At 50.5% G+C, this 19,396-nt stretch overlaps 1 protein-coding gene across 3 annotated transcripts in view; it reads right to left on the reverse strand.

The window, feature by feature from the left end:
* The window catches only part of LOC133345334 (uncharacterized), a 102,185-nt gene that overhangs the window by 44,920 nt on the left and 37,869 nt on the right, over nucleotides 1-19,396 (reverse strand). For 2 of the 3 annotated variants that reach the window (XM_061556011.1, XM_061556009.1), the window contains exons 1-2: nucleotides 6,182-6,264; nucleotides 2,644-2,768 (exon numbers count right to left, since the gene is read on the reverse strand). The exons of the other annotated variant lie outside the window; for it this stretch is intronic. In XM_061556011.1, the coding sequence (XP_061411995.1) occupies nucleotides 2,644-2,768; nucleotides 6,182-6,261 (205 nt within the window). In that variant the 5' untranslated portion in view covers nucleotides 6,262-6,264. Of the gene's footprint in view, nucleotides 1-2,643; nucleotides 2,769-6,181; nucleotides 6,265-19,396 lie in introns of those variants that run through there. 3 annotated transcript variants of the gene reach the window in all.

The raw sequence follows: 19,396 nt of genomic DNA on the forward strand, positions 1-19,396 counted from the left end.
TGAGAGTGAGCTGTGAGTGAGCTGTGTGTGAGAGTGAGCTGTGTGTGTGAGTGAGATATGAGTGAGAGTGAGCTGTGTGTGAGAGTGAGCTGTGAGTGAGAGTGAGCTGTGTGTGAGCTGTGAGTGAGAGTGAGCTGTGTGTGAGAGTGAGCTGTGAGTGAGAGTGAGCTGTGTGTGAGAGTGAGCTGTGAGTGAGAGTGAGCTGTGAGTGAGAGTGAGCTGTGTGTGTGAGTGAGCTGTGAGTGAGAGTGAGCTGTGAGTGAGAGTGAGCTGTGAGTTTGAGAGTGAGCTGTGTGTGATAGTGAGCTGTATGTGAGGGTGAGCTGTGAAAGAGAATGAGCTGCGTGTGAGAGTGAGCTGTGAGTGAGAGTGAGCTGTGAGCGAGCGTGAGCTGTGTGTGAGAGTGAGCTGTGAGTGAGAGTAAGCTGTGAGAATGAGCTGTGTGTGAGAGTGAGCTGTGAGTGAGAGTGAGCTGTGTGTCAGAGTGAGCTGTGAGTGAGAGTGAGCTGTGAGTGAGCTGTGAGTGAGCTGTGAGTGAGAGTGAGCTGTGTGTGTGAGAGTGAGCTGTGAGTGAAAGTGAGCTGTGTGTGAGAGTGAGCTGTGTGTGGGAGTGAGCTGTGTGTGAGAGTGAGCTGTGAGTGAGAGTGAGCTGCGTGTGAGAGTGAGCTGCGAGTGAGCTGTGAGTGAGAGTGAGCTGTGAGTGAGAGTGAGCTGTGTGTGAGAGTGAGCTGTGTGTGAGAGTGAGCTGTGAGCTGTGAGTGAGAGTGAGCTGTGAGTGAGGGTGAGCTGTGAGTGAGAGTGAGCTGTGAGTGAGAGTGAGCTGTGTGAGTGAGTGAGCTGTGAGAGAGAGTGAGCTGTGAGTGAGAATGAGCTGTGAGTGAGAGTGAGCTGTGCGTGAGCTGTGAGTGAGAGTGAGCTGTGTGTGAGAGTGAGCTGTGAGTGAGAGTGAGCTATGAGTGAGAGTGAGCTGTGTGAGTGAGCTGTGTGAAAGTGAGCTGTGAGAGTGAGCTGTGAGTGAGAGTGAGCTGTGAGTGAGCTGTGTGTGAGAGTGAGCTGTGTGTGAGCTGTGAGTGAGAGTGAGCTGTGTGTGAGAGTGAGCTGTGAGTGAGAGTGAGCTGTGTGTGAGAGTGAGCTGTGAGTGAGCTGTGAGTGAGAGTGAGCTGTGTGTGTGAGTGAGCTGTGTGTGTGAGTGAGCTGGGAGTGAGAGTGAGCTGTGAGTGTGAGAGTGAGCTGTGTGTGATAGTGAGCTGTATGTGAGAGTGAGCTGTGAAAGAGAATGAGCTGCGAGTGAGAGTGAGCTGCGTGTGAGAGTGAGCTGCGTGTGAGAGTGAGCTGCGTGTGAGAGTGAGCTGTGTGTGAGAGTGAGCTATGAGTGAGCTGTGAGTGAGAGTGAGCTGTGAGCTGTGAGTGAGAGTGAGCTGTGAGTGAGCTGTGTGAGTGAGTGAGCTGTGAGAGAGAGTGAGTGAGCTGTGAGTGAGCTGTGAGTGAGTGAGCTGTGTGTGAGAGTGAGCTGTGTGAGAGTGAGCTGTGTGTGAGAGTGAGCTGTGTGTGAGAGTGAGCTGTGTGTGAGCGTGAGCTGTGAGTGAGAGTGAGCTGTGAGTGAGCTGTGTGTGAGAGTGAGCTGTGTGTGTGAGTGAGATATGAGTGAGAGTGAGCTGTGTGTGAGAGTGAGCTGTGAGTGAGAGTGAGCTGTGTGTGAGCTGTGAGTGAGAGTGAGCTGTGTGTGAGAGTGAGCTGTGAGTGAGAGTGAGCTGTGTGTGAGAGTGAGCTGTGAGTGAGAGTGAGCTGTGAGTGAGAGTGAGCTGTGTGTGTGAGTGAGCTGTGAGTGAGAGTGAGCTGTGAGTGAGAGTGAGCTGTGAGTGTGAGAGTGAGCTGTGTGTGATAGTGAGCTGTATGTGAGGGTGAGCTGTGAAAGAGAATGAGCTGCGTGTGAGAGTGAGCTGTGAGTGAGAGTGAGCTGTGAGCGAGCGTGAGCTGTGTGTGAGAGTGAGCTGTGAGTGAGAGTAAGCTGTGAGAATGAGCTGTGTGTGAGAGTGAGCTGTGAGTGAGAGTGAGCTGTGTGTCAGAGTGAGCTGTGAGTGAGAGTGAGCTGTGAGTGAGCTGTGAGTGAGCTGTGAGTGAGAGTGAGCTGTGTGTGTGAGAGTGAGCTGTGAGTGAAAGTGAGCTGTGTGTGAGAGTGAGCTGTGTGTGGGAGTGAGCTGTGTGTGAGAGTGAGCTGTGAGTGAGAGTGAGCTGTGTGTGATAGTGAGCTGTATGTGAGATTGAGCTGTGAATGAGAGTGAGCTGTGTGTGATAGTGAGCTGTGTGTGAGAGTGAGCTGTGAGTGAGAGTGAGCTGTGTGTCAGAGTGAGCTGTGAGTGAGAGTGAGCTGTGAGTGAGCTGTGAGTGAGCTGTGTGAGAGTGAGCTGTGAGAGTGAGCTGTGTGAGAGTGAGCTGTGAGAGTGAGCTGTGAGTGAGTGTGAGCTGTGTGTGAGAGTGAGCTGTGAGTGAGTGTGAGCTGTGAGTGAGCTGTGTGTGTGAGTGAGCTGTGTGTGAGAGTGAGCTGTGAGTGAGCTGTGAGAGTGAGCTGTGAGTGAGAGTGAGCTGTGAGTGAGAGTGAGCTGTGTGTGTGAGAGTGAGCTGTGTGTGAGCTGTATCACTGACCAGCTGCTCCCTGCTGTACCATCACGTTCGCCACATCCTCACTGAGGCTCTTGGGCAGCCTCAGGAGCTTCTGATACAGCTCACCGAACTTCTGCATGGGAGGGATGAACATAGCCACCTGGTACCTGCACAGCGTAGAGACGCAGCGTGGCAACTGTTGTTAACTCTCACACCATGGTAACTGTTGTTAACTCTCACACCATGATAACTGTTGTTAACTCTCACACCATGGTAACTGTTAACTCTCACACCATGATAACTGTTGTTAACTCTCACACCATGGTAACTGTTAACTCTCACACCATGGTAACTGCTGTTAACTCACACCATGGTAACTGCTGTTAACTATAATACCATGGTAACTGAGGGAGAAGTGGAGGGGGAATTGGGGGGGGGGTAGTGGAAGGGGTAATGGAGGTGGTAGTTTAGGGGATCGTGGTGGGGATAGTTCAGAGGTATTGGTGGGGGTGGTGGAGGTGGTAGTGGAGGGTGGTGGTTTACACACTGCACCAGGTACTCATTTTGAGGCCGAATCGACCTAGGGGAGGCCCATGACCAACTCAGATAATCATCACCGGCGTTGGCCGTGGTCGGGAATCGAACTCGGGTCACCGGGTTCGTAGCGCAGCGCCGCCGCTCCACTACCGCAGCGGCGTGCACAGTGACACACTGCGTGGTGGTGCACAGTGACACACTGCGTGGTGGTGCACAGTGACGCACTGCGTGGTGGTGCACAGCGACACACTGCGTGGCGGTGCACAGTGACGCACTGCGTGGCGGTGCATAGTGACACACTGCGTGGTGGTGCACAGTGACACACTGTGTGGTGGTGCACAGTGACACTGTGTGGCGGTGCACAGTGACACACTGTGTGGTGGTGCACAGTGACACACTGCGTGGCGGTGCACAGTGACACACTGCGTGGTGGTGCACAGTGACACACTCCGTGGTGGTGCACAGTGACACTGCGTGGCGGTGCACAGTGACACACTGCGTGGTGGTGCACAGTGACACACTGCGTGGCGGTGCACAGTGACACACTGTGTGGTGGTGCACAGTGACACACTGCGTGGCGGTGCACAGTGACACACTGTGTGGTGGTGCACAGTGACACACTGCGTGGTGGTGCACAGTGACACTGCGTGGCGGTGCACAGTGACACACTGCGTGGCGGTGCACAGTGACACACTGCGTGGCGGTGCACAGTGACACACTGCGTGGTGGTGCACAGTGACACACTCCGTGGTGGTGCACAGTGACACACTCCGTGGTGGTGCACAGTGACACACTGCGTGGTGGTGCACAGTGACACACTGCGTGGTGGTGCACAGCGACACACTGCGTGGTGGTGCACAGTGACACACTGCATGGCGGTGCACAGTGACACACTGCGTGGCGGTGCACAGTGACACACTGCGTGGCGGTGCACAGTGACACACTGCGTGGCGGTGCACAGTGACACACTGCGTGGCGGTGCACAGTGACACACTGCGTGGCGGTGCACAGTGACACACTGCGTGGTGGTGCACAGTGACACACTGCGTGGTGGTGGTGCACAGTGACGCACTGCGTGGCGGTGCACAGTGACACACTGCGTGGCGGTGCACAGTGACACACTGCGTGGCGGTGCACAGTGACACACTGCGTGGCGGTGCACAGTGACACACTGCTTGGTGGTGGTGCACAGTGACGCACTGCGTGGTGGTGCACAGTGACGCACTGCGTGGTGGTGCACAGTGACGCACTGCTTGGTGGTGGTGCACAGTGACGCACTGTGTGGTGGTGCACAGTGACGCACTGCGTGGCGGTGCACAGTGACACACTGCGTGGTGGTGCACAGTGACACACTGTGTGGTGGTGCACAGTGACGCACTGCGTGGCGGTGCACAGTGACACACTGCGTGGCGGTGCACAGTGACGCACTGCGTGGCGGTGCACAGTGACACACTGCGTGGTGGTGCACAGTGACACACTGCGTGGTGGTGCACAGTGACGCACTGCGTGGCGGTGCACAGTGACATACTGCGTGGTGGTGCACAGTGACACACTGTGTGGCGGTGCACAGTGACGCACTGCGTGGCGGTGCACAGTGACACACTGCGTGGCGGTGCACAGTGACGCACTGCGTGGCGGTGCACAGTGACACACTGCGTGGTGGTGCACAGTGACACACTGCGTGGTGGTGCACAGTGACGCACTGCGTGGTGGTGCACAGTGACGCACTGCTTGGTGGTGGTGCACAGTGACGCACTGCGTGGTGGTGCACAGTGACACACTGCGTGGTGGTGCACAGTGACGCACTGCGTGGTGGTGCACAGTGACGCACTGCGTGGTGGTGCATAGTGACACACTGCGTGGCGGTGCACAGTGACGCACTGCGTGGTGGTGCATAGTGACACACTGCGTGGCGGTGCACAGTGACACACTGCGTGGTGGTGCACAGTGACACACTGCGTGGCGGTGCACAGAGACAAACTGCGTGGCGGTGCACAGTGACACACTGCGTGGTGGTGCACAGTGACGCACTGCGTGGTGGTGCATAGTGACACACTGCGTGGCGGTGCACAGTGACGCACTGCGTGGTGGTGCATAGTGACACACTGCGTGGCGGTGCACAGTGACACACTGCGTGGTGGTGCACAGTGACGCACTGCGTGGTGGTGCACAGTGACGCACTGCGTGGTGGTGCATAGTGACACACTGCGTGGCGGTGCACAGTGACACACTGCGTGGTGGTGCACAGTGACACACTGCGTGGTGGTGCACAGTGACGCACTGCGTGGTGGTGCATAGTGACACACTGCGTGGCGGTGCACAGTGACACACTGCGTGGTGGTGCACAGTGACACACTGCGTGGCGGTGCACAGAGACAAACTGCGTGGCGGTGCACAGCGACACACTGCGTGGTGGTGCACAGTGACACACTGCGTGGTGGTGCACAGTGACACACTGCGTGGTGGTGCACAGTGACGCACTGTGTGGTGGTGCACAGTGACACACTGCGTGGTGGTGCACAGTGACACACTGCGTGGCGGTGCACAGTGACACACTGCGTGGCGGTGCACAGAGACAAACTGCGTGGCGGTGCACAGTGACACACTGCGTGGCGGTGCACAGAAACACACTGCGTGGCGGTGCACAGTGACACACTGCGTGGCGGTGCACAGTGACGCACTGCTTGGTGGTGGTGCACAGTGACGCACTGCGTGGTGGTGCACAGTGACACACTGCGTGGTGGTGCACAGTGACGCACTGCTTGGTGGTGGTGCACAGTGACGCACTGCGTGGTGGTGCACAGTGACACACTGCGTGGTGGTGCACAGTGACGCACTGCTTGGTGGTGGTGCACAGTGACGCACTGCGTGGCGGTGCACGGCGACACGTGGAGTGGGGCACTGCCGCTTTCCACGCGTCGCCTCGCACAGCTCAGATGCACGGAGAGAACCCCGTCGCTGACGCCCACTGAGCCACTGAGCCCCCCTTGCCGTCTCTTACCCCGCGGTCTCCATCTTGCACAATCCTCGCCGCGTCTCTCACCTGCTGCCGCCGTCGAGCTTCTTGATGTCGTCGACGCATCGTCGCACCAGCAGCTTGTGGGCCTCCACTTCCGCCGCCATCGTCTCCTGAGGTACAAGCGACACCGCGGACAGCTCGCACCCTCCTCTAGACCCCCCTCTAGACCCTCCTCTAAACCCTCCTCTAGACCCCCCTCTAGACCCCCCTCTAGACCCCCCTCTAGACCCTCCTCTAGACCCCCCTCTAGACCCTCCTCTAGGCCCTCCTCTAGACCCTCCTCTAGACCCTCCTCTAGACCCCCTCTAGACCCTCCTCTAGGCCCTCCTCTAGACCCCCTCTAGACCCCCCTCTAGACCCTCCTCTAGACCCCCCTCTAGACCCTCCTCTAGACCCCCCTCTAGATCCTCCTCTAGACCCTTCTCTAGACCCCCTCTAGATCCTCCTCTAGGCCCTCCTCTAGACCCCCTCTAGACCCCCCTCTAGACCCTCCTCTAGACCCCCCTCTAGACCCTCCTCTAGACCCCCCTCTAGATCCTCCTCTAGACCCTCCTCTAGACCCCCTCTAGACCCTCCTCTAGACCCTCCTCTAGGCCCCCCTCTAGACCCTCCTCTAGACCCCCTCGAGACCCTCCTCTAGATCCTCCTCTAGACCGCCCTCTAGACCCTCCTCTAGATCCTCCTCTAGACCCTCCTCTAGACCCCCTATAGACCCTCCTCTAGACCCTCCTCTAGACCCCCTCTAGACCCTCCTCTAGACCCTCCGCTCCACGTCAAAGTAACAACAGAGTGACGAGAGCGTGGCCAGTGTAACACGCAGCCTGTCGTGACCAACATGACCCGTCATGGAGGTGTTCTGGGTGAGCTTCAAGTTACGCGATCTCACCCAGAACGCCTCTCGTGGGTAGTGCGGCCATCGGACTTCATTGGTGACTTTGCCACAGCAGCTCAAGTGAGGAGGGAAAATGTTAGAAGAGATGAGTGCAGTGATTTGTGTTTAATGAATTCCCCACGAGTGGAATGTGCACAGTCTACTCGGCTAAATAAATAAATAAATGTTGATGACTTCACCTGTCCCTGAGCCCTTCCCTCTTATCAGCCGTAGGCCGCCTTCACCTGAACGTGGCCCTGGTCACGCCAAACAGTGCATCGCCCTGATTCACGATGCACACAGCGTGACACCGCTAGCGCTGTGCACGCATCGTCACCATCGTCATCATCATCACTATGTCGTACAACACGTTCCCTGTTTCGATGACCTGGGTCCAGTGCGTGAGAGAGTGAGAGGGGACAGGGAGGTGAGGGAGGGAGATGGAAGAGAAAGAGGGAGGCAGCGGGGGGAGGTGAGGAAGACGGGGGAGAGGGAGGAAAGAAGACGAGGGAGATGGAGAGAGGGGCAGTGACAGAGAGGGAGAGGCCGTAATTATAAAAAAAAATTGGGGGGGGGGGACACATCTCCCCCCCAATATTCAAATATGCTCAAAATGTCCCCCCCAATATCTATATATATAAAATCGCAAATCTGTCTGTCTGTCGGTCTGTCTGTGTGTGTGTCTGTGTATCGGACCATACGCAGTTTCATTGGACGAAATGTCAGGGATTTGCGAGACACGATTGGTCCGGCGGTTGCCCCTGGCAACGGGTAGCGACGCATTCGCCGCGGGGTGGACGCCATTTTTAATTCCCGTTAAAAATAGGCGCACGCATTAACACGCGACTCTGAGGTAAATTCATCAAAGTTTCACGTCCTCTTCACTCCCCCCCCACCACAATGTGTGCAATTACTATTATAGGGTCGGTAGATTATAAAATTATAGCGATTAGACGGTATTATTGTAGCGCGGGGGGGGGGGGGGGAACGGCACCCGTACCCAGCCTCAACCGGGTGGGCAATTTAGGCGAGGCCGGAGGCTCTGCACGGTACTAGGCCTCGACACCCACCACGCGACTCTGAGGTAAATTCATCAAAGTTTCACGTCCTCTTCACTCCCCCGCCACCCCAATGTGTGCAATTACTATTATAGGGTCGGTAGATATTTAAATTATAGCGATTAGACAGTATTATTGTAGCGCGGGGGGGGGGGGGGGTAACGGCCCCGGTACCCAGCCTCAGCCGGGTGGGCAATTTAGGCGAGGCCGGAGGCTCTGCACGGTACTAGGCCTCGACACCCCACCACACTATAGGCCGTACATATTACTGCACAGCGGCCGAGGAGATCGTGGCTGGGGGGGGGGGCAGGGGTAGCAGCCCATCTGTGTATATATGTAAGGTTATTAAGAAATATATTTTTCACCCGGGCAACGCCGGGTACTTCTGCTAGTGGTAAAGTAAAAACAGAGCAATGTAATACAATACACTATTAGACATTATTGTAAAAAAAATAACTAAAAAGTCCATCCCATGTGTTAGTGAATTTTTTAATATTTTAGGCAGGAAATTAGTTTTCAAATGTAGATATTTTTCTGAGTTGGGACCCCAGACACCCTGGAATATTTGGTCCCCCCCAATGTTGACTCCATGGCTACGGCCTTGATAGGCAGAAGGAAGGAGGAGAGAGACGGGGCTCGTTATAAGGAGACAAGTTTTGCTGGCTGGCTCCGTGAAGCTTCTGAGCCAAACGCATTGGAACCCCCTTGAGCAGCAGGCGACCAATTGGGGCGCGGGACGAGACTCGCTGCCCCGCTCCGATTGGCCGAGCTCCGATCGCTCGCGCGCTCTGATTGGTCGCCTCGCGGCGGCGGTTTCCCAGTGGTGGTGCCGCTCGGAGCCGGCGCCGCGGATTTGGCGGCGACGTCACTCGGTGTGCACCTTCCTCTACTCTTGCAGGCAGCACCACGTCACTAGTGGTGCCCTGCACCTTGCTCTACTCTTGCAGGCAGCACCACGTCACTAGTGGTGCCCTGCATTTTCCTCTACACCTGCAGGCAGTGCCATGTCACTAGTAGTATCCTGCACCTTCCTCTACTCGTGCAGGCAGCACCACGTCACTAGTGGTGCCCTGCACCTTCCTCTACACCTGCAGGCAGTGCCACGTCACTAGTGGTGCCCTGCACCTTCCTCTACACCTGCAGGTAGCGCTACGTCACTAGTGGTGCCCTGCACCTTCCTCTACACTTGCAGGCAGCACCACGTCACGAGTGGTGCCCTGCACCTTCCTCGACTCTTGCAGGCAGCACCACGTCACTAGTGGTGTCCTGCACCTTCCTCTATACCTGCAGGCAGCGCCACGTCACTAGTGGTGCCCTGCACCTTCCTCTACTCTTGCAGGCAGCACCACGTCACTAGTGGTGCCCTGCACCTTCCTCTACTCTTGCAGGCAGCACCACGTCACTAGTGGTGCCCTGCACCTTCCTCTACACTTGCATGCAGCGCCACGTCACTATTCATACCCACAGCGGTAGTCGCGATAAATGTAATCGTTCACTATCGAGTCAAAGGAAGAAGGCTGCTGCTGTTGTTTGCTGCGTCAGCACTCAAACAGCAGCAAATCTCCGTCTCCTGTCCGGAATATAAACTTTGTGTTGTTGTGGATGTATTACAGAGCGCCTCGATACAAGGCGCTTTGCAACAATTATAACATTTTACATACGATGGTAGTGGTACCATTTTATATACACCTACAGCACGCGTCCCTACATCACGCGCACCTACAGCACGCGCACCTACAGCACGTGCACCTACAGCACGCGCACCTACAGCACGTGCACCTGTCTACCACATTTGGAACGGAGGTTTTTATTTATCAAAGAGCTTAAACTCAGAGTGGCTGAGGTCTTAGGGGTTATATTGTTGCCACACTTGGCCGTTTTCGGGCGCGGAAAACACAGCGAAATTAACAGCAAAACATCGATGTTCTGATGTTTTCAGAGCGATCAACATCGATGCCAATCAGCAGAGGCGTAGCTATGGGGGGGGGCAGGGGGGTACATGTGTCCCCGGGCGCCAAGGTAAAGGGGCGCCAAAATGAGGCTTACAACGTTACATTATAACTTATTGCGGCGGGCGCGGCAGCCTGAAACTACTGCACAAATCTACACCTCAACCTAAAAGTCTATATTTCCCGCCACACACAGCCTACATGTCATGTAATTACATTTTGGTACGCGCGCCTATTAAGACCTTACATGGAAGAACGTCCCAAACAACAGACAGGCGAAGTCTTTCAGCCTTAGTCACTGACCTGCTTTTTGGTGGTGGAAACTACGACGGCCTGAAACACGCTGGAGTGCACGATCAGAAGCTGTTAAAGCTATCTATGAAGGACTGGATGAACTAGTAGGGCTGTTAGACAAATTATCGGAGGACGTAACTATGACGCCTGAAACCAGAAGTGATGTAGAACAGTTACAGGCATGCGTATTAAAATTTTACTTCATAGTTTTATTACATTTCTGAAATGTCATTCTTGGACAAATTTATCGTGTTCAGAAGCGCTTACAGGATCCTACTATGAATTTCAAGGAAGCAGCAACTGATCTTGAATCTTTGGAGCATGAATTTGTCAAGCTTCGTGATGATTTGAGCCAAGTTGCTGTAGAAAACGCCAAAACAAGATGCACAGCCTGGGGGATCGATGTGGACAGAAGAATTAGGCAACGTCGGAAGATGCCAGGAGAACTGGCAAGAGATGCAGGACTTTCAGCAGAAGAATAAATTGTGCGCGTTATGAAGAGAGTATTTTATCGACTTCAACAGGAGATGTCAACACGGTTTTTACGACTAAAAGACCTGAACACAAAATTTGGATTTCTGCTGGACGTCAAAACTCTTCTATCCGACACAGATGTCGATGCAAATCGTCGAAATTGCACAGATTTTGGAAATTTCTATGACACCGACATCAATGGCCACGAACTTTTCACAGAAATTGGAGATTGCAAAATGCTGCTCAGTAACCGGAATGAAGTTCTACCAGAAACTCCTTTGGATCTTCTTAGTTTTATTGTGTTTTGTGGAGACGACATATTTCCGAATTTGCGAATTTCACTGCAAATTGTATTAACAATAGCAGTTTCAATTGCAAGCTGTGAGCGGTCGTTCAGCAAATTGAAACTTATTTTGTCGTATTTACGTGCTTTAATGGGACAAGATCGTCTCAGCGATCTTGCTCTTCTTAGCGTTGAAAGAGAAACATTGGAAAAAACAGATTTTGATTACATGATTGACCAGTTTGCGACAGTGAAATCAAGAAAAATTCATCTTTTGTACACTATGTCAACCAGTCTACGACAGTGACTGAGTGAGCCATGTAATATAATTTCTATAAATGTGCTTCTTTAAATACAATGTTTCATTAAAATTTTAATTGTTATTCCTTATTCGATGTAATAGGAAAATGTGATTAAACGGGGGGGGGGGGGGGGGGGCGCCAATTTTATAGTTCGTCCCCGGGCGCAAAATATCCTAGCTACGCCTCTGCCAATCAGTCAAAATATTATTACTCGACACACCTTGACTGTTGACGAGTAAACTACTCGTGAACAATCATCACTAATAGATACTCGTGAACAATCATCACTAATAGATACTCGTGAACAATCACCACTATTAGAGCCACTCAACACAGTCGTTGTTGACGAACCCCTTTGATTCGTGTCGCGTCTCCGAATCAGGAAGCTCTCTCTGCTCGGGTCTCAGAAACTCAAACGGAGACCACGACCCCTCCCCTTGTCCCCTCACCTGTCCCCTTGTCCCCTCACCTGTCCCCTTGTCCCCTCACCTGTCTCCTTGTCCCCCTCACCTGTCTCCTTGTCCTGCTCACCTGTCCCGCGTCTCCTCCTCCTCACCCGCGCCCCCCCCCCAGCGCCTTCCCCTCCCTCTGGGCGTGTTCGCACGGTGACGTCACCGCCGGGGATTTCCGAAGCGGCGCGGGTCCGGGTCGGGTTGAGAGAAACGCCGCGGAAATCCCCTTCGCCAGGGGACCAATCAGAGCGCGCAACGAGCCCCGTTGCCCCGCTCCCATTGGTCGCTGCCTTGGCACGTAAACAGATTCTGGTTGAATCTTGATTTGAAGCTGTCGTGGACTGCAGGAATTCATATTCTTTGGGTGTTTCGGTAAAGTCACGTAGAACAAAAAAATAAAACCACATTTCGATCGCAATCGAAATGTCGTAGTTTGTTCTACGTGACTTTACCGAAATACCCACGGAAAATGTACACATTCTAATGAGATTTGTACTATTGAAGTAATACAATGTAATGGAAACAACTAATAAAATGCACTGTCATTGCAGGGTCATCACTCACAATCTTTATTTAGGCCGGAAGGAGGAACCCGATGAGCTCTGATGCTCTTTATCACAGATATCTTGTAGGAGGGGTGGGTCAGAATGTTACAACAAACGATACGAAAAACGGTCGGAGTGCAAAGTATAGGAAAGGTAAGCAAGTCACTAAAGATAAATAAAAACAAAGTATAGAAGTAAAAACAACGTATAGAAGTAAACAACGTATAAATTATAAATTACAAAAGTATTCATCGGAGGTCCGAGGGAAGGTGGCTATTTTGTACATGGTGTGATATTTTGGACATTTCACATTTTCTCAGCCTGAAAATCACAACATTGAAAGCAACACACCGAAACGACATCATCCATGTTCAGTTGTTATCGCATACATCAACAATGATGTAAAGCGCTGATGTATTGGGACCAAAACATCGACGCTACACTGGTTTTCCCTGGCGTCATTCCCAGCAGACATGAAGACACAAGCACGTGACTTGGGTAGCTACGGTCCCCACTGCTGCAGTGACGAGCCTCTGGCTTGGTGGACAAGGTCTGCGTGTCGAGCTGTCCACCTCTGGCTTGGTGGACAAGGTCTGTGTGTCGAGCTGTCCACCTCTGGCTTGGTGGACAAGGTCTGCGTGCCGAGCTGTCCACCTCTGGCTTGGTGGACAAGGTCTGCGTGCCGAGTTGTCCACCTCTGGCTTGGTGGACAAGGTCTGCATGCCGAGTTGTCCACCTCTGGCTTGGTGGACAAGGTCTGCGTGCCGAGCTGCTCACCTCTGGCTTGGTGGACAAGGTCTGCGTGCCGAGTTGTCCACCTCTGGCTTGGTGGACAAGGTCAGCAGGCAGAGCTGTCCACCTCTGGCTTGGTGGACAAGGTCTGTGTGCCGAGTTGTCCACCTCTGGCTTGGTGGACAAGGTCTGCGTGCCGAGCTGTCCACCTCTGGCTTGGTGGACAAGGTCTGCAGGCCGAGATGTCCACCTCTGGCTTGGTGGACAAGGTTTGTGTGCCGAGCTGTCCACCTCTAGCTTGGTGGACAAGGTCTGCGTGCCGAGCTGTCCACCTCTGGCTTGGTGGACAAGGTCTGTGTGCCGAGCTGTCCACCTCTGGCTTGGTGGACAAGGTCTGTGTGCCGAGTTGTCCACCTCTGGCTTGGTGGACAAGGTCTGCGTGCCGAGCTGACGGAAGATGTTGGACAAGTCGATCGGCAAGAAATGAGTCACTGAGTAGACAATGAACACACAAACTCAGCACATTCGTCATTAACACTGCCTTTAAAAAAATAATAAAATAAGTGACGTTTTTGGCAATGGCCGTTCTTCAGGAGACACAACGTGCCAGAGGAAGTAGAGTGGCCTAAGTGCTGTGAAGAAGGAGCATCGCCCATCCCATATTTACTTAGTTCCCTCTCAAGCCCACAGACGTATTGACGACTGTGCTGAGTCTGTGTTCATTGTGCACCACTGGCGGAATCAGAATCTTTGTTATTTATCCTGGAGTCAATCCGATGAGCTATGAAGCTCTTTGTCACAGGTGGAGCAGCAAGTTAGGACGACACAGAAACTGCCACGCGGCTTCAACCAAATAATTGGTCCACAAACCCTCGCTGTGAAGTCACTGCCGGGCAACCCGCGGGGATCTCCACTGGCGGGTCACGGGGTCACGTGGTCGACTCTGAGCGCCCGACACAAATCACTTTGGCAAAGTTGATTTGTGTCTTCGATCCTTACCACCCGTGCAGCGACAGCTCGATGTGTTCATGTGCCGTGTTACTGAGGGACGACTCCCTGTTGTCTTGCTGCCTTGCCCAAGGTTGCATTCAGTGTTGAAAGATCGGCAGTAGTGTATGTACTCATGCAATAAATTAAAATAAAAGCATATTACGACGTTTCGATTGCAACACAAGCAATCATCATCAGGCAAAAAAAAGAAGAAATAGCAACAAAAAATCTAACTAGAAAACTATAGACAGACATACAAGCAGACAGACATCACACGGACACACAGAGAGAGGACACATATCGGCACAAAGAGAGGGGTCGTTTCTGTGACGGTCCCTTAAATATAGAGAGGGGGGCAGGGACGGAGAGAGGGAGGGGGCAGAGAAAATTAGCATATCAATGAGTGGCAAAGTGCTGCTGCTACTCTAGTAAGATGACGACGTGGCACGGCACGCAAGCTTGCAAATTAGGAGAAAGGCACACTAAAATTAAATAACCTCGCAAAATATCGAAATGTGATGTAATACAACACAGAGAGTCGGTCAACACACAATTAACGCATAGCCTGGTTGATTACGTATCTCAAAGATTGCTAAGTTAGAGTTTAAGTGTGAAACTTCCAAAGAGAGGACACAAGGAGAGAGAACAAATAGCCAGAGAGAGAAAAAAGAAAATCTTAAAACTTCCCCGTAGAAGTGGTTCAATCTTAATTATGGAGCTTTCGTGACTGCAGGAATTATTCTTTGGTTCTTTCGGTTAAGTCACGTCTAAAGATAAAATAATAAATTAAAATAAAAGCATATTACGACGTTTCGATTGCAACACAAGCAATCATCATCAGGCAAAAAAAAGAAGAAATAGCAACAAAAAATCTAACTAGAAAACTATAGACAGACATACAAGCAGACAGACATCACACGGACACACAGAGAGAGGACACATATCGGCACAAAGAGAGGGGTCGTTTCTGTGACGGTCCCTTAAATATAGAGAGGGGGGCAGGGACGGAGAGAGGGAGGGGGCAGAGAAAATTAGCATATCAATGAGTGGCAAAGTGCTGCTGCTACTCTAGTAAGATGACGACGTGGCACGGCACGCAAGCTTGCAAATTAGGAGAAAGGCACACTAAAATTAAATAACCTCGCAAAATATCGAAATGTGATGTAATACAACACAGAGAGTCGGTCAACACACAATTAACGCATAGCCTGGTTGATTACGTATCTCAAAGATTGCTAAGTTAGAGTTTAAGTGTGAAACTTCCAAAGAGAGGACACAAGGAGAGAGAACAAATAGCCAGAGAGAGAAAAAAGAAAATCTTAAAACTTCCCCGTAGAAGTGGTTCAATCTTAATTATGGAGCTTTCGTGACTGCAGGAATTATTCTTTGGTTCTTTCGGTTAAGTCACGTCTAAAGATAAAATAATAAATTAAAATAAAAGCATATTACGACGTTTCGATTGCAACACAAGCAATCATCATCAGGCAAAAAAAGAAGAAATAGCAACAAAAAATCTAACTAGAAAACTATAGACAGACATACAAGCAGACAGACATCACACGGACACACAGAGAGAGGACACATATCGGCACAAAGAGAGGGGTCGTTTCTGTGACGGTCCCTTAAATATAGAGAGGGGGGCAGGGACGGAGAGAGGGAGGGGGCAGAGAAAATTAGCATATCAATGAGTGGCAAAGTGCTGCTGCTACTCTAGTAAGATGACGACGTGGCACGGCACGCAAGCTTGCAAATTAGGAGAAAGGCACACTAAAATTAAATAACCTCGCAAAATATCGAAATGTGATGTAATACAACACAGAGAGTCGGTCAACACACAATTAACGCATAGCCTGGTTGATTACGTATCTCAAAGATTGCTAAGTTAGAGTTTAAGTGTGAAACTTCCAAAGAGAGGACACAAGGAGAGAGAACAAATAGCCAGAGAGAGAAAAAAGAAAATCTTAAAACTTCCCCGTAGAAGTGGTTCAATCTTAATTATGGAGCTTTCGTGACTGCAGGAATTATTCTTTGGTTCTTTCGGTTAAGTCACGTCTAAAGATAAAATAATAAATTAAAATAAAAGCATATTACGACGTTTCGATTGCAACACAAGCAATCATCATCAGGCAAAAAAAAGAAGAAATAGCAACAAAAAATCTAACTAGAAAACTATAGACAGACATACAAGCAGACAGACATCACACGGACACACAGAGAGAGGACACATATCGGCACAAAGAGAGGGGTCGTTTCTGTGACGGTCCCTTAAATATAGAGAGGGGGGCAGGGACGGAGAGAGGGAGGGGGCAGAGAAAATTAGCATATCAATGAGTGGCAAAGTGCTGCTGCTACTCTAGTAAGATGACGACGTGGCACGGCACGCAAGCTTGCAAATTAGGAGAAAGGCACACTAAAATTAAATAACCTCGCAAAATATCGAAATGTGATGTAATACAACACAGAGAGTCGGTCAACACACAATTAACGCATAGCCTGGTTGATTACGTATCTCAAAGATTGCTAAGTTAGAGTTTAACCGAAAGAACCAAAGAATAATTCCTGCAGTCACGAAAGCTCCATAATTAAGATTGAACCACTTCTACGGGGAAGTTTTAAGATTTTCTTTTTTCTCTCTCTGGCTATTTGTTCTCTCTCCTTGTGTCCTCTCTTTGGAAGTTTCACACTTAAACTCTAACTTAGCAATCTTTGAGATACGTAATCAACCAGGCTATGCGTTAATTGTGTGTTGACCGACTCTCTGTGTTGTATTACATCACATTTCGATATTTTGCGAGGTTATTTAATTTTAGTGTGCCTTTCTCCTAATTTGCAAGCTTGCGTGCCGTGCCACGTCGTCATCTTACTAGAGTAGCAGCAGCACTTTGCCACTCATTGATATGCTAATTTTCTCTGCCCCCTCCCTCTCTCCGTCCCTGCCCCCCTCTCTATATTTAAGGGACCGTCACAGAAACGACCCCTCTCTTTGTGCCGATATGTGTCCTCTCTCTGTGTGTCCGTGTGATGTCTGTCTGCTTGTATGTCTGTCTATAGTTTTCTAGTTAGATTTTTTGTTGCTATTTCTTCTTTTTTTGCCTGATGATGATTGCTTGTGTTGCAATCGAAACGTCGTAATATGCTTTTATACTCATGCAATGTTTACTTCTATACTTTATGCATTTTTTTTATTTTTATTCACTTGTTTACCTTTCCTCGACTTTGCACTCCTATCGTGTTTTGGATTGTTGTTGTAATTCGCTGACCACGTGTCCCTACTGGACATCTGTGACAAAGCGCTTCATAACTCACCGGATTCCTCCAGGATAAATACAGATACATGCTCTGAGTTAGCCACACACACACGTAGATTTAACCACACGTACATTAAACTACACATAGATTTAACCACACGTAGATTAAACCACATGTAGATTTAATCACACGTAGATGTAACCACACGTACATTAAACCACACGTAGATTTAATCACACGTAGATTTAACCAGACGTAGATGTGATCACATTTAGATTTAATCACACGTAAATTAAACCAAACGTAGTTTTAATCACACGTAGATTAAACTACACGTAGATTTAATTACACGTAGATTAAACCACACGTAGATTTAACAACACACAAACGTGCTGCAGCACTGCACACATGAAGCGGGAGTAACTGACAAACTAGCCAGATGTTTGGAAAAACTAAACATCCGAATCAGATTTAGCACAGTATATAAAATACAGAAATTAATATTTGGTACAAAAGATGAATTACCGAAGCTATCAACAGAACGTGTGTACAGGATGAACTGCACGTGTGGTAAATGTTATGTTGGGCAAACAGGACGATTGATCAGCCCGAGACTAAAAGAACATCAGAGAAATATTAAATTCTCCCAAATACAATTGCCAGCAGTAGCAGAACACGCGTGCCAACAAGGACACTCAATTGATTTTGATAATGTTGAAGTTCTGTGCAAATAATATATTATTTAAATGCATGTCTATAAAGGGTAGCATACTTCAATAGGGGTTACCGTTGGTACTCTATGCATCATGTATGTTGACTCAGTAATCCCCCCCCCCACTTTGCGCAAGAGCGCAGAAGCGTGGTCACCACCTCTACGCCTCTATATAAGGAACGAAACAGTAAGACTTATCCACAAATCTGGCTGTCGCCTGACGAAGCTAGTTGTAAATACTGGCCAAACATCGTACTTAGATTGTAAATGTTATGGCTTGACTCTCCAACACACCGGTGTGCTGTACTAGTGACGAATTGGCCACGTTCTGTTTACATGACAACCCTTACTAGTTGGCTGTGTCGGCTGGTCACGAGTTTTAACGACACATTTATATATTTACACGATCTAACCCCAAAAAACTCTTATGGATGATATCGTTTATGAAAGCCTACGTGTTAACTCTGTAGCATGTGGGAACCTAATAAACCATTTTACACAGGTGCCTTTTATTATTATTCTAAGAAAATTATTATTATTATTCTAAGTGAATGAATTATTCTAAGTGAATTAATTATTCTAAGTGAATGATTATTATTCTTGTTTTAAGTGAATGATTATTCTAAGTAAATGATTAATCTTATTAAAAGTGAATGATTACTATAATTCTAAGTGAATGAGTATTATTATTCTAAGTGAATGCAATGGCGATCAGAGATTGGACCGCGAGCCTCACGTGCACAGTTGGGTACGGACTCGCCACACGTGGAGATTTGGGGCTTCTGGGCCGGCAAACTGCATTGTACATTAGCTCCCATTATATATAACTTACATTTGTGGTGGTGGTATTGATGTGCACACACGCCAAACCCGTCGACTTACCATACTTACCGGTGCGGGTCATTGTGTCATTTCTGGGCCAGGCTTCCTGAGGGGAGGGGGCTGTGGGACACGTGTGATCCCACAGAGCCCCGCCCCTCTGTGGGAAATCGTATAAAAGGTGGGACCCGGAGAGCAGAGGGGGAGTTCGACCCAGCCAAGACGAAGAAGCAGTGAAGACTGAAGGCAGCTAGCTAGACCCTGGAGCTCCTCTAACCCGCTGCCCTTTTGAGGGCCGGGCAGAGCAAGCCAGTGGTGCGACCCCAGAGCAGCGAGGTCCGATGTCCTTCTGAGGGCCGGACTCGTGTGGATGGTGGAAGGGACCTGTGCCGAAGCTGGGCCAGGCTAGCTAGCCTCATCGGGAGGAAGGTCTGAGATAGGGGGAAGTAGGGAGTTAACGTGGGGCGTTAGCTGTGGAACACTTCCTCCGATAGACCGGGTGAAGAGGC

The sequence above is a fragment of the Lethenteron reissneri genome, chromosome 21, assembly GCF_015708825.2.
Source record: "Lethenteron reissneri isolate LAM-NWPU_2019-01 chromosome 21, ASM1570882v1, whole genome shotgun sequence".
Lineage (NCBI taxonomy): Eukaryota > Metazoa > Chordata > Hyperoartia > Petromyzontiformes > Petromyzontidae > Lethenteron > Lethenteron reissneri.